Here is a 15,214-nt window from a genome sequence, read left to right on the forward strand (position 1 = left end):
TGATCTATATAGTTACTGTCCCCACTACAACACTGTGATCTATATAGTTACTGTACCCACTACAACACTGTGATCTATATAGTTACTGTCCCCACTACAACACTGTGATCTATATAGTTACTGTCCCCACTACAACACTGTGATCTATATAGTTACTGTCCCCACTACAACACTGTGATCTATATAGTTACTGTCCCCACTACAACACTGTGATCTATATAGTTACTGTCCCCACTACAACACTGTGATCTATATAGTTACTGTCCCCACTACAACACTGTGATCTATATAGTTACTGTCCCCACTACAACACTGTGATCTATATAGTTACTGTCCCCACTACAACACTGTGATCTATATAGTTACTGTCCCCACTACAACACTGTGATCTATATAGTTACTGTCCCCACTACAACACTGTGATCTATATAGTTACTGTCCCCACTACAACACTGTGATCTATATAGTTACTGTCCCCACTACAACACTGTGATCTATATAGTTACTGTCCCCACTACAACACTGTGATCTATATAGTTACTGTGTTACTGTCCCCACTACAACACTGTGATCTATATAGTTACTGTCCCCACTACAACACTGTGATCTATATAGTTACTGTCCCCACTACAACACTGTGATCTATATAGTTACTGTCCCCACTACAACACTGTGATCTATATAATTACTGTCCCCACTACAACACTGTGATCTATATAGTTACTGTCCCCACTACAACACTGTGATCTATATAGTTACTATGTTACTGTCCCCACTACAACACTGTGATCTATATAGTTACTGTCCCCACTACAACACTGTGATCTATATAGTTACTGTCCCCACTACAACACTGTGATCTATATGGTTACTGTCCCCACTACAACACTGTGATCTATATAGTTACTGTCCCCACTACAACACTGTGATCTATATAGTTACTGTCCCCACTACAACACTGTGATCTATATAGTTACTGTCCCCACTACAACACTGTGATCTATATAGTTACTGTCCCCACTACAGCACTGTGATCTATATAGTTACTGTCCCCACTACAACACTGTGATCTATATAGTTACTGTCCCCACTACAACACTGTGATCTATATAGTTACTGTCCCCACTACAACACTGTGATCTATATAGTTACTGTCCCCACTACAACACTGTGATCTATATAGTTACTGTCCCCACTACAACACTGTGATCTATATAGTTACTGTACTCACTACAACACTGTGATCTATATAGTTACTGTCCCCACTACAACACTGTGATCTATATAGTTACTGTCCCCACTACAACACTGTGATCTATATAGTTACTGTCCCCACTACAACACTGTGATCTATATAGTTACTGTGTTACTGTCCCCACTACAACACTGTGATCTATATAGTTACTGTCCCCACTACAACACTGTGATCTATATAGTTACTGTCCCCACTACAACACTGTGATCTATATAGTTACTGTCCCCACTACAACACTGTGATCTATATAGTTACTGTCCCCACTACAACACTGTGATCTATATAGTTACTGTCCCCACTACAACAATGTGATCTATATAGTTACTGTCCCCACTACAACACTGTGATCTATATAGTTACTGTCCCCACTACAACACTGTGATCTATATAGTTACTGTCCCCACTACAACACTGTGTTCAGTTTCTAGGTCTACTACCCAGGTAGTGTGTGTGTATTCAGTGTGTAGGTCTACTACCCAGGTAGTGTGTGTGTATTCAGTGTGTAGGTCTACTACCCAGGTAGTGTGAATGTATTCGGTGTGTAGGTCTACTACCCAGGTAGTGTGTGTGTATTCAGTGTGTAGGTCTACTACCCAGGTAGTGTGTGTGTGTATTCAGTGTGTAGGTCTACTACCCAGGTAGTGTGTGTGTATTCAGTGTGTAGGTCTACTACCCAGGTAGTGTGTATGTATTCAGTGTGTAGGTCTACTACCCAGGTAGTGTGTGTGTATTCAGTGTGTAGTTCTACTACCCAGGTAGTGTGTGTGTATTCAGTGTGTAGGTCTACTACCCAGGTAGTGTGTGTGTGTATTCAGTGTGTAGGTCTACTACCCAGGTAGTGTGTGTGTGTATTCAGTGTGTAGGTCTACTACCCAGGTAGTGTGTGTGTGTATTCAGTGTGTAGGTCTACTACCCAGGTAGTGTGTGTGTATTCAGTGTGTAGGTCTACTACCCAGGTAGTGTGTGTGTGTGTATTCAGTGTGTAGGTCTACTACCCAGGTAGTGTGTGTGTATTCAGTGTATTCAACATCTAAAAAGTAATCTTGAAAAAATTCACAACAGGAATAATAGGCTCATTTAAACAATACTATTTCCAGAAAATTCCTTAGGCATGACATTAGACTACATATTTCATATACACATCTGTCTCCAATTTGGTTTATAGTTACAAAATACTCATAAAAGCTATATAATTATTCTACAAAACCCTGCTAATGACATGCTAGCGCAATAGCTTTCTCAGTTAGCATGCTAGAAATCAAGCTAGGTAACGTTAGCTATCTCACTGGGGGTATCCACAACCGGAGTTGACCAAATGAACCCGATTCAACATGTTCTTGATAATCACACTCTCTGTCTTAAAACAAAAACTTGAAAATCAATATTGCTTAAAAACATCAGCTATATAATTCACTTTCCCTCCTGTTAACTCTTTGGGGTAAATCTCTTCCTAGCTTGTGATTTCAGACTGCCGCTGATTTCACTGAGGCAATGTATTGACTAACCCCAACTCACTGGTCATCTACAATTCTATAGCCCCCTCTAGAGGGGAATACAATGTACTGACTAACCCCAATTCACTGGTCATCTACAATACTATAGCCCCATCTAGGGGGAACTACAATGTATTGACTATGGAATAACCCAAATGCACTGATGTAAATGACCCCCCCCCCCCCCTAATTACAGACAGAGTTACGTATAGAGTCATATAGACAGAGTTATACTTCTCCACATTTTAGCTACTGTTGTATCAATATGTTTTAACCATGACAGTTTACAGTCCAGGGTTACTCCAAGCAGTTTAATTATTTATCACAATATTTAGTTGAGGTTTAGGATTTAGTGAATCATTTGTCCCAAATACAATGCTTTTAGTTTTGAAATATTTACGACTAATTTATTCGTTGCAGTACGTTTGCCAATCGGTTGTGCAGCCAGACTTGACAGATCCTGTTTCCTCATCCCTCTCAACCACACCATTTTTCAATTCCTCATCAATCTACGGGTCAGAACACTCTGATCAGCCCTACTCCTCGGTCAGAGCGTCCAGTGTACTCTCTGAACGTTCCTGAAAGCCGAAACGCACTGAATTTACGAATGGACAATCTGACAGTGCTCTGAATTTACGAATGGACAATCTGACAGCGCTCTGAATTTAGGAATGGACAATCTGACAGCGCTCTGAATTTACGAATGGACAATCTGACAGCGCTCTGAATTTAGGAATGGACAATCTGACAGCGCTCTGAATTTACGAATGGACAATCTGACAGCGCTCTGAATTTACGAATGGACAATCTGACAGCGTTCTGAATTTAGGAATGGACAATCTGACAGCGCTCTGAATTTACGAATGGACAATCTGACAGCGCTCTGAATTTACGAATGGACAATCTGACAGCGCTCTGAATTTACGAATGGACAATCTGACAGCGCTCTGAATTTACGAATGGACAATCTGACAGCGCTCTGAATTTACGAATGGACAATCTGACAGCGCTCTGAATTTACGAATGGACAATCTGACAGCGCTCTGAATTTACGAATGGACAATCTGACAGCGCTCTGAATTTACGAATGGACAATCTGACAGCGCTCTGAATTTAAGAATGGACAATCTGACAGCGCTCTGAATTTACGAACGCCTAGACAAACCCTTCCGAGTGTCCTCTGGCACTGCAGACTGAATTTACGAACACACCCAATATATGCATGAACTTGTCCAAACTGTTTTTGTTGGGAAGCATGACGCTGCCTTTACGCTAACCTAAAACCAGTGGTGTGAACTACTTAAGTAAAAATACTTTAAAGTACTACTTTGAAGTACTACTTATGTTTTTTTGTTGGGGTGGGGTGGGGGGGTCTTTACTTTACTATTTATATTATTTACAATTTTTACTTTTACTTCACTACATTCCTAAAGAAATTGTCGTGAATTTGGTGAGAGAAGTCAGACTCATCAGTGTCAGACGGAGTTTACATTTGTCAACAGTTCTATTGTTTATATTTACCTAAAACATACACGTATTGTTTATCGGCGATGGATTGTAATAATAACGTTTTATTTTCCCTTCTTGGTGTTTTTCTAACTCACACGACATAATATTATCTCCAAGGTGCGTTTGTGAAAATACAAGCTACTACATTTCCCACAATTCATTTTGGTTATCGTCTGGTTTTTTTGGTCGGTGATTGGTTCGAGTTTAAGAAAGATAGGGGCGTTATCTACAGAATTTTAACCAATCGGTGCTTGCGCATATGAACTTCCTGCTCGGTAATTGGCTCATAGTTGAAACTTTCCCATGTTGCTTAGCGGCTGCAGCTTGTAATTTCAAATCGTCAGGACCAATCACAGGCGGCTGTAACGACCGGAGCAGCATTTAAATTTACAGCTAGCTAGTTGACGCTGTTGTTCAAACGAAGAGCGAAGTACACAGCGGCGGTGGGAAAAACTCATTTATTACCTTTTGTTTTGTTTTTGCAACACTATTCAATTATATTTAGTTAAATCGATTGATTATTGGGTATCATACGCTACATTTGAGCTAATTTTGGGCACCTGAATTGGTTAGTTTTGATTTGAATTCAAGTGGTTTTGCTCGGAAGGGTGGATGGTTGGCTAGCCAGTCTGTCTCAAAGTGAGATATATATATATATATATATATATATATATATATATATTCGATTTATTTTTTTAATTATATATATTTTTTTCTTAGATTGTCAACTTGTATCTTTTTTTTCTGTATTTGTTTTGTTTTCGTAACATTTCAGAGCACTTTTTATTATTTTTTAATAATATATATTATATATAAAATATGAGTGCGCCGGTAGCCAAGGCGGTGAATCCGTCGACAAACGTCGACCCCAAATCGGCACCTCTCAAAGACATCCCAGATATTCTCGTAGATCCCCGGACACTGAAGAAATACAGCCGGGGACGATTCCTCGGGAAAGGAGGCTTTGCCAAATGCTACGAAATCACAGATATGGAAACCAAAGAGGTTTTCGCCGGTAAAGTCGTCCCCAAATCCATGATAGTCAAACCTCACCAGAGGGAGAAGATGAGCTCTGAAATCTCCATTCATAAGAGTCTCGACAATCCGCACATTGTGGGATTTCACGGCTTCTTCGAGGACGACGACTTCGTGTTTGTTGTGTTGGAAATTTGCAGGCGACGGGTGAGTTGATTTTTGTTCTTTGATTTTAAACATTTTTACTTCGATAAGTTGTTCTTTGCTAACAGTGTATTTTTACTAGCTTACTGTAGCTTGAAACGTCCTAGTCAAGTCAACAAGACTTGTTGTTAACCACAACTTGTCCACAGGGTGACTAGCTGGGATTATATAAGTAGTTTTAGGTTTAACTTGTGCTTTTGAATGAAAGTTATTTACAACTCGTGGACTTTAAAAGTAGTTATGATTTTGTGCAAATTACTGAAAGCTGTTTTTCTTGGCATGACAACTTAAGCTAAGTACATGTCCCCCCCCCCCTTAATCAGACATTCAGAAGTAAACCCTAAGAAGACAAGTTAACCTAGTGAGTTTATAATAGTTGCTAACCCTCCTGTCTGTGTCCTTCCCCCCCCCCCCCCTTAATCAGACATTCAGAAGTAAACCCTAAGAAGACAAGTTAACCTAGTGAGTTTATAATAGTTGCTAACCCCCCTGTCTGTGTCCTCCCCCCCCCCCCCCCCACCCCCCCCCCCCCTTAATCAGACATTCAGAAGTAAACCCTAAGAAGACAAGTTAACCTAGTGAGTTTATAATAGTTGCTAACCCCCCTGTCTGTGTCCTTCCCCCCCCAGTCTCTGTTGGAGCTGCATAAGCGTCGTAAGGCTGTAACGGAGCCGGAGGCTCGGTATTATATGATGCAGCTGGTTAAAGGCTGTCAGTACCTCCACAACAACAGAGTGATACACAGAGACCTGAAACTAGGAAACATCTTCCTCAGCGATGACATGGATGTCAAGATAGGTACGCAGGTCACACACGCTCCATGTACGACTACTGCAGAATGTACACCACTACACACACGATGGGCTGGTTCAGAATGTACACCACTACACACACACACACACACACGATGGGCTGGTTCAGAATGAACACCACTACACACACACACACACACACGATGGGCTGGTTCAGAATGAACACCACTACACACACACACACACGATGGGCTGGTTCAGAATGAACACCACTACACACACACACGATGAGCTGGTTCAGAATGAACACCACTACACACACACACACACACGATGGGCTGGTTCAGAATGTACACCAACGAATAGTTTGACAATGCGCCTCTACACACACACAAACCGGGGCTGTATTCATTAAGCCTCTATACGCACCTCTGTACAGCACCTTGTCTAAACACCTATCTGTCTTCTCCCCAGGTGACTTTGGCCTTGCCACTACGATAGAATTTGATGGGGAACGTAAGAAGACGCTGTGTGGAACACCGAACTACATCGCCCCGGAGGTTCTCTGTAAGAAAGGACACAGCTTCGAGGTCGACGTCTGGTCTCTGGGCTGTATCCTGTAAGTGAAACGCAGACTAGAACAAATGTCGCAGTATCTGTTTTCAAAGTAGTTCTGGTCACAATAAATTTAAACTGAGCAACATACCACATTACTACTTGCTAATACACATCTTGTTTTAGAGTCATTACAAAACACCGTCCTTTTTTTATGCCAAGCATGGCAACAGACGAAGATGGGGCTGGTAACAAATCTGTCATAGTGGCTTGTGGACCGTAAAGGGAGACGATACATATTCACCATCTCCCAATACTCTATCTGGGTCCAACAGGCATCCCACTGACTACCTCAACACATAATTAATACTCTATCTGGGTCCCCCAGTAGGACCACCTCAACACATATTTAATACTCTATCTGGGTCCAACAGGCATCCTACTGACTACCTCAACACATAATTAATACTCTATCTGGGTCCAACAGGCATCCCACTGACTACCTCAACACATAATTAATACTCTATCTGAGCCCCAGTAGGACCACCTCATCACATATCTAATACTCTATCTGGGTCCCCCAGTAGGACCACCTCAACACATAATTAATACTATATCTGGGCCCCAGTAGGACCACCTCAACACATAGTTAATACTCTATCTGGGTCCCCCAGTAGGACCACCTCAACACATAATTAATACTCTATCTGGGTCCAACAGGCATCCCACTGACCACCTCAACACATAATTAATACTCTATCTGGGTCCAACAGGCATCCCACTGACCACCTCAACACATATTTAATACTCTATCTGGGTCCCCCAGTAGGACCACCTCAACACATATTTAATACTATATCTGGGTCCCAGTAGGACCACCTCAACACATATCTAATACTCTATCTGGGTCCAACAGGCATCCTACTGACCACCTCAACACATAATTAATATTATATCTGGGTCCAACAGGCATCCCACTGACTACCTCAACACATAATTAATATTATATCTGGGTCCAACAGGCATCCCACTGACTACCTCAACACATAATTAATATTATATCTGGGTCCAACAGGCATCCCACTGACTACCTCAACACATAATTAATATTATATCTGGGTCCAACAGGCATCCCACTGACTACCTCAACACATAATTAATATTATATCTGGGTCCAACAGGCATCCCACTGACTACCTCAACACATAATTAATATTATATCTGGGTCCAACAGGCATCCCACTGACTACCTCAACACATAATTAATACTCTATCTGGGTCCAGCAGGCTTCATACTGACCACCTCAACACATATTTAATACTCTATCTGGGTCCAACAGTAGGACCACCACAACACATATCTAATACTCTCCCTGGGCCCCAGTAGTGGTCTGTATTGTAACAGGCTCCATCTCTCTCAGGTACACTCTGCTGGTTGGTAAACCTCCATTTGAGACGTCTTGTCTGAAGGAGACCTACAACCGCATCAAAAAGAACAACTACACCATCCCCTGGGTGAGTTAACACCACCCATACCACCCCCTGGGTGAGTTAACACCACCCATTACTACTACACTACCCCCTGGGTGAGTTAACACCACCCATTACTACTACACTATCCCCCTGGGTGAGTTAACACCACCCGTTACTACTACACTATCCCCTGGGTGAGTTAACACCACCCATTACCACTACACTATCCCCTGGGTGAGTTAACACCACCCATTACTACTACACTACGCCCTGGGTGAGTTAACACCACCCATTACCACTACACTACCCCCTGGGTGAGTTAACACCACCCATTACCACTACACTATCCCCTGGGTGAGTTAACACCACCCATTACTACTACACTACCCCCTGGGTGAGTTACCACCCATTACCACTACACTATCCCCTGGGTGAGTTACCACCCATTACTACTACACTACCCCCTGGGTGAGTTAACACCACCCATTACCACTACACTATCCCCTGGGTGAGTTACCACCCATTACTACTACACTACCCCCTGGGTGAGTTAACACCACCCATTACTACTACACTACCCCCTGGGTGAGCTAACACCACCCATTACTACTACACTATCCCCTGGGTGAGCTAACACCACCCATTACCACTACACTACCCCCTGGGTGAGCTAACACCACCCATTACTACTACACTATCCCCTGGGTGAGCTAACACCACCCATTACCACTATACTACCCCCTGGGTGAGCTAACACCACCCATTACTACTACACTACCCCCTGGGTGAGCTAACACCACCCTTTACCACTACACTACCCCCTGGGTGAGTTAACACCACCCTATTACTACTACACTACCCCCTGGGTGAGTTAACACCACCCATACCATCCCCTGGGTTACACCACCCATTACTACTACACTATCTGGGTCTCACCTTGGGTGAGTTAACACCACCCATTACTACTACACTATCCCCTGGGTGAGCCAACACCACACATATTACTACACTACCCTACCGGGTGAGTTAAAACTACCCATTACTACTACACTACCCCCTGGGTGTGCCAACACCACCCATACTACTACACTACCCCCTGGGTGTGCCAACACCACCCATACTACTACACTACCCCCTGGGTGTGCCAACACCACCCATACTACTACACTACCCCCTAGGTGTGCCTACACCACCCATATCTACTACACTACCCCCTGGGTGAGCTAACACCACCCATTACTACTACACTACCCCCTGGGTGAGCTAACACCACCCATTACTACTACACTATCCCCTGGGTGAGCCAACACCACCCATATTACTACACTACCCTACCGGGTGAGTTAAAACCACCCATTACTACACTACCCCCTGGGTGAGTTAAAACTACCCATTACTACTACACTACCCCCTGGGTGTGCCAACACCACCCATACTACTACACTACCCCCTGGGTGTGCCAACACCACCCATACTACTACACTACCCCCTAGGTGTGCCAACACCACCCATACTACTACACTACCCCCTAGGTGTGCCTACACCACCCATTACTACTACACTACCCCCTGGGTGAGCTAACACCACCCATTACTACTACACTACCCCCTGGGTGTGCCAACACCACCCATACTACTACACTACCCCCTGGGTGTGCCAACACCACCCATACTACTACACTACCCCCTAGGTGTGCCTACACCACCCATAACTACTACACTACCCCCTGGGTGAGCTAACACCACCCATTACTACTACACTACCCCCTGGGTGAGCTAACACCACCCATTACTACTACACTACCCCCTGGGTGAGCTAACACCACCCATTACTACTACACTACCCCCTGGGTGAGCTAACACCACCCATTACTACTACACTACCCCCTGGGTGAGCTAACACCACCCATTACTACTACACTACCCCCTGGGTGAGCTAACACCACCCATTACTACTACACTACCCCCTGGGTGAGCTAACACCACCCATTACTACTACACTACCCCCTGGGTGAGCTAACACCACCCATTACTACTACACTACCCCCTGGGTGAGCTAACACCACCCGTTACTACTACACTACCCCCTGGGTGAGCTAACACCACCCGTTACTACTACACTACCCCCTGGGTGAGCTAACACCACCCGTTACTACTACACTACCCCCTGGGTGAGCTAACACCACCCGTTACTACTACACTACCCCCTGGGTGAGCTAACACCACCCGTTACTACTACACTACCCCCTGGGTGAGCTAACACCACCCGTTACTACTACACTACCCCCTGGGTGAGCTAACACCACCCGTTACTACTACACTACCCCCTGGGTGAGCTAACACCACCCGTTACTACTACACTACCCCCTGGGTGAGCTAACACCACCCGTTACTACTACACTACCCCCTGGGTGAGCTAACACCACCCGTTACTACTACACTACCCCCTGGGTGAGCTAACACCACCCGTTACTACTACACTACCCCCTGGGTGAGCTAACACCACCCGTTACTACTACACTACCCCCTGGGTGAGCTAACACCACCCGTTACTACTACACTACCCCCTGGGTGAGCTAACACCACCCGTTACTACTACACTACCCCCTGGGTGAGCTAACACCACCCGTTACTACTACACTATCCCCTGGGTGAACTAACACCACCCATTACTACTACACTACCCCCTGGGTGAGCTAACACCACCCATTACTACTACACTACCCCCTGGGTGAGTTAACACCACCCATTACTAACACCACCCATTACTACTACACTACCCCCTGGGTGAGCTAACACCACCCATTCCTTCTACACTATCAAAGGTCATCTGTTTTTATGGCAGTTTCTTCATCTTCTCTCCCACGTTTTTGTTCTGTAGCAAATCAACCCTGTGGCGGCGTCTCTGATCAAGCGGATGCTGCATGCCGACCCGTCCCAGCGGCCCACCGTCTCCCAGCTGCTGACCGATGAGTTCTTCACCGAGGGGTACATCCCCCTGCGTCTCCCCACCACCTGCCTCACCGTGCCCCCGCGCTTCTCCATCGCTCCCTCCTCTCTGGAGCCCAGCCAGAGACGCCCGCTCACAGCTCTCAACAACAAGGGTTAGATTCACACTACGTAGGGGGTCTCTCTCCTTTCCTCCCTTCCTTTCCTCCCTTCCTTTCCTCCCTCTCTTCCTTTCCTCCCTCTCTTCCTTTCCTCCCTCTCTTCCTTTCCTCCCTCTCTTCCTTTCCTCCCTCTCTTCCTTTCCTCCCTCTCTTCCTTTCCTCCCTCTCTTCCTTTCCTCCCTTCCTTCAGCCTGGGGTTTAGTGTCTGTGTCTCTTCAGCAGGGACAGAGAAGGTGGAACAGAAAGATGAGCCACTGCTCAGAGAGATTCCCGAGGCCACAGACTGCCACCTGAGTGACCTGCTGCAGCAACTCGACACCTGCAACGCTGCCAAACCCTCGGAGAGAGGACTCATACGCATGGGTACGAGAACACACACACACACTGCCAAGCCCTCGGAGAGAGGACTCATACGCATGGGTATGAGACACACACACTGCCAAGCCCTCGGAGAGAGGACTCATACGCATGGGTACGAGACACACACACTGCCAAGCCCTCGGAGAGAGGACTCATACGCATGGGTACGAGACACACACACTGCCAAGCCCTCGGAGAGAGGACTCATACGCATGGGTACGAGACACACACACACACTGCCAAGCCCTCGGAGAGAGGACTCATACGCATGGGTACGAGACACACACACACACTGCCAAGCGCTCTGAGAGGACTCATTCCCTCGGGTACGACACAGCCCAACATATCGACCTCTGTTAGGAATGATGTGCTGTCAACAGGGTTCCTCTGACCCCTGACCTCTAACCCCTGTGTTTCCAGAGGAGGCAGAGGACCCAGCCTGTGTCCCCATCTTCTGGATCAGCAAGTGGGTCGACTACAGCGACAAATACGGACTGGGTAACAACTCTCTGTCACCGTGGCAACCCTGTGTCCATGTGATGCTCTCTGTCAACCCTGTGTCCATGTGATGCTCTCTGTCACCATGTCAACCCTGTGTCCATGTGATGCTCGCTCTGTCACCATGTCAACCCTGTGTCACCATGTCAACCCTGTGTCCATGTGATGCTCTCTGTCACCATGGCAACCCTGTGTCCATGTGATGCTCGCTCTGTCACCATGTCAACCCTGTGTCACCATGTCAACCCTGTGTCCATGTGATGCTCTCTGTCACCATGTCAACCCTGTGTCCATGTGATGCTCTGTCACCATGTCAAACCTGTCACCATGTCAACCCTGTGTCACCATGTGATGCTCTCTGAATGGAGGGTTGTGTGTAACCGCTGACCTCTGTTGCAGGCTATCAGCTGTGTGACAACAGCGTGGGGGTGTTGTTTAACGACTGTACCAGGATGATCATGTACGCTGACGGAGACAGTCTTCAGTACATCGACAAGATGGCTGCCGAGAGCTACCTCAGTGTCCGCTCCTACCCCGCTACGCTATCCAAGAAGGTTAGCGTCGCTGCTAGTGCTTCTCTATGGCTGTGGCTAGCATCAGGCTAACTTTCGGATAGCATTGGGATTAAAGCCCCTCCCGAGATCATGTTGTAGTACTTCTATAACTAGATGTCTGTTAAAGGGTTAGAGCCTAGCTGACCTGTGACCTCTGCCCTCCCCAGATCACGTTGTTGAAGTACTTCCGTAACTACATGTCGGAGCACCTTCTGAAGGCGGGCGCCAACATCACGCCTCGTGACGGAGACGAGCTGGCCCGTCTGCCGTACCTCAGCCACTGGTTCAGAACCAAGTCGGCCATCGTCCTCCACCTCACCAACGGTACCGTGCAGATCAACTTCTTCCAGGTACTCTCCTCCTCCTCTCTCCTCCTCCTTCTCTCTTGGTCTCCTTCTCTCTCGGTCTCATCAAGTTATTGTGATAGATGATATAGAGATCTCTCTTCTGTAGGACCACACCAAGTTGATCCTGTGTCCTCTGATGGGTGCTGTGTCCTTCATCGACGAGAAGAGAGACTTCCGGACCTATAAGATGTCTCTGATCGAGGAGTTTGGCTGCTGTAAGGAGCTGGCCAGCAGGATGCGATACGCCCGACTAATGGTGGCCAAACTACTGTCCTGCAAGTCCTCCACGCCTCACTGACCAACCACCTCCTCCCTCTGGCCCCGCAGCCAATCACAGCCCAGGGTGGAGGGCAAGGTGTTTACCCCCCCCCCCCCCCCCCGACTATAATCCACTTCCTGCTGTCTGCTGGCCAATCAGTGTGCCTGAGGGGTGCTCAGGGTTGTCACAATAAGCCAGTCAGACTGCTGGATCTTCCAACGGTCTCTAATGTTGAAACAACGTCTTTATTATAGTCACACCAAGTGGTCAGTCCCACTACCCTGTCTGTCTCTCTGGTCTGTGTTTGTCTGAATTAACACCCTGTCTGTATTCCACCACCCTGTCTGGTCTGTAGTTCGCCAGGTGAGGTGTGGTCAGTCTCCCCCTACCCTGTCTGGTCTGTAGTTCGCCAGGTGAGGTGTGGTCAGTCTCCCCCTACCCTGTCTGGTCTGTAGTTCGCCAGGTGAGGTGTGGTCAGTCTCCCCCTACCCTGTCTGGTCTGTAGTTCGCCAGGTGAGGTGTGTAACGGACCGTGCTGACAGACTGTATCATGTTCGTGCTTCTCTGCCTTTTTTACCTGTTTTTACGTGTCGTTTTCAACATGAAGCCTTTCCTCTTGTACAAAACTTTCTGAAGGGTTCATTAAACATGTTTTTAAAAGTTCAATATTCTTCCACATTTAATAAAGTCTTGAAAGAGGTTGTGTTTCACTGGTTGTCGTCATTCACTTGAAAGCAGACTAAACTCAAAGCATTATGGGTAGGAAGAGTCCAACTGAACAGGGTGTTACTGTAAACCTAGAATGGTGAAGAGAGTCCAACTGAACAGGGTGTGTTACTGTAAACCTAGAATAGTGAAGCAAATCCAACTGAACAGGGTGTTACTGTAAACCTAGAATGGTGAAGAGAATCCAACTGAACAGGGTGTGTTACTGTAAACCTAGAATGGTGAAGAGAATCCAACTGAACAGGGTGTTACTGTAAACCTAGAAGGGTGAAGAGAATCCAACTGAACAGGGTGTGTTACTGTAAACCTAGAATGGTGAAGAGAATCCAACTGAACAGGGTGTGTTACTGTAAACCTAGAATGGTGAAGAGAATCCAACTGAACAGGGTGTTACTGTAAACCTAGAATGGTGAAGAGAATCCAACTGAACAGGGTGTTACTGTAAACCTAGAATGGTGAAGAGAGTCCAACTGAACAGGGTGTGTTACTGTAAACCTAGAATGGTGAAGAGAATCCAACTGAACAGGGTGTTACTGTAAACCTAGAAGGGTGAAGAGAATCCAACTGAACAGGGTGTGTTACTGTAAACCTAGAATGGTGAAGAGAATCCAACTGAACAGGGTGTGTTACTGTAAACCTAGAATGGTGAAGAGAATCCAACTGAACAGGGTGTTACTGTAAACCTAGAATGGTGAAGAGAATCCAACTGAACAGGGTGTTACTGTAAACCTAGAATGGTGAAGAGAATCCAACTGAACAGGGTGTTACTGTAAACCTAGAATGGTGAAGAGAATCCAACTGAACAGTTACTTCCGATGGAAGATACCAGGATAACGCTACCTGCCCCAATGCATAGTGCATTTGTAAAGTTTGGTGGAGAACGCTACCTGCCCCAATGCATAGTGCATTTGTAAAGTTTGGTGGAGAACGCTACCCGCCCCAATGCATAATGCATTTGTAAAGTTTGGTGGAGAACGCTACCTGCCCCAATGCATAGTGCATTTGTAAAGTTTGGTGGAGAACGCTACCTGCCCCAATGCATAGTGCATTTGTAAAGTTTGGTGGAGAACGCTACCTGCCCCAATGCATAGTGCATTTGTAAAGTTTGGTGGAGAACGCTACCTGCCCCAATGCATAGTGCATTT

The 15,214-nt window shown here is 46.1% G+C and overlaps 1 protein-coding gene across 2 annotated transcripts; it reads left to right on the forward strand.

The window, feature by feature from the left end:
- Positions 1–4,935: 4,935 nt before the first annotated feature.
- Positions 4,936–14,044, forward strand: LOC110515273 (serine/threonine-protein kinase PLK1). 2 transcript variants are annotated; one of them, XM_036972511.1, is made up of 10 exons: positions 4,936–5,439; positions 6,066–6,234; positions 6,663–6,807; positions 8,165–8,258; positions 11,097–11,319; positions 11,545–11,688; positions 12,106–12,183; positions 12,583–12,737; positions 12,905–13,087; positions 13,191–14,044. In XM_036972511.1, the coding sequence occupies exons 1-10, from the start codon at positions 5,077–5,079 to the stop codon at positions 13,380–13,382; spliced, it is 1,746 nt and encodes a 581-aa protein (XP_036828406.1). In that variant the 5' UTR covers positions 4,936–5,076; the 3' UTR covers positions 13,383–14,044. The 2 variants fall into 2 exon arrangements, with proteins under 2 accessions (XP_036828406.1, XP_036828407.1); XM_036972512.1 differs by having other exon boundaries at positions 11,548–11,688.
- The last annotated feature ends 1,170 nt before the right edge of the window (positions 14,045–15,214 follow it).

The sequence above is a fragment of the Oncorhynchus mykiss genome, unplaced genomic scaffold, assembly GCF_013265735.2.
Source record: "Oncorhynchus mykiss isolate Arlee unplaced genomic scaffold, USDA_OmykA_1.1 un_scaffold_169, whole genome shotgun sequence".
NCBI classification, from domain to species: Eukaryota; Metazoa; Chordata; class Actinopteri; order Salmoniformes; family Salmonidae; genus Oncorhynchus; species Oncorhynchus mykiss.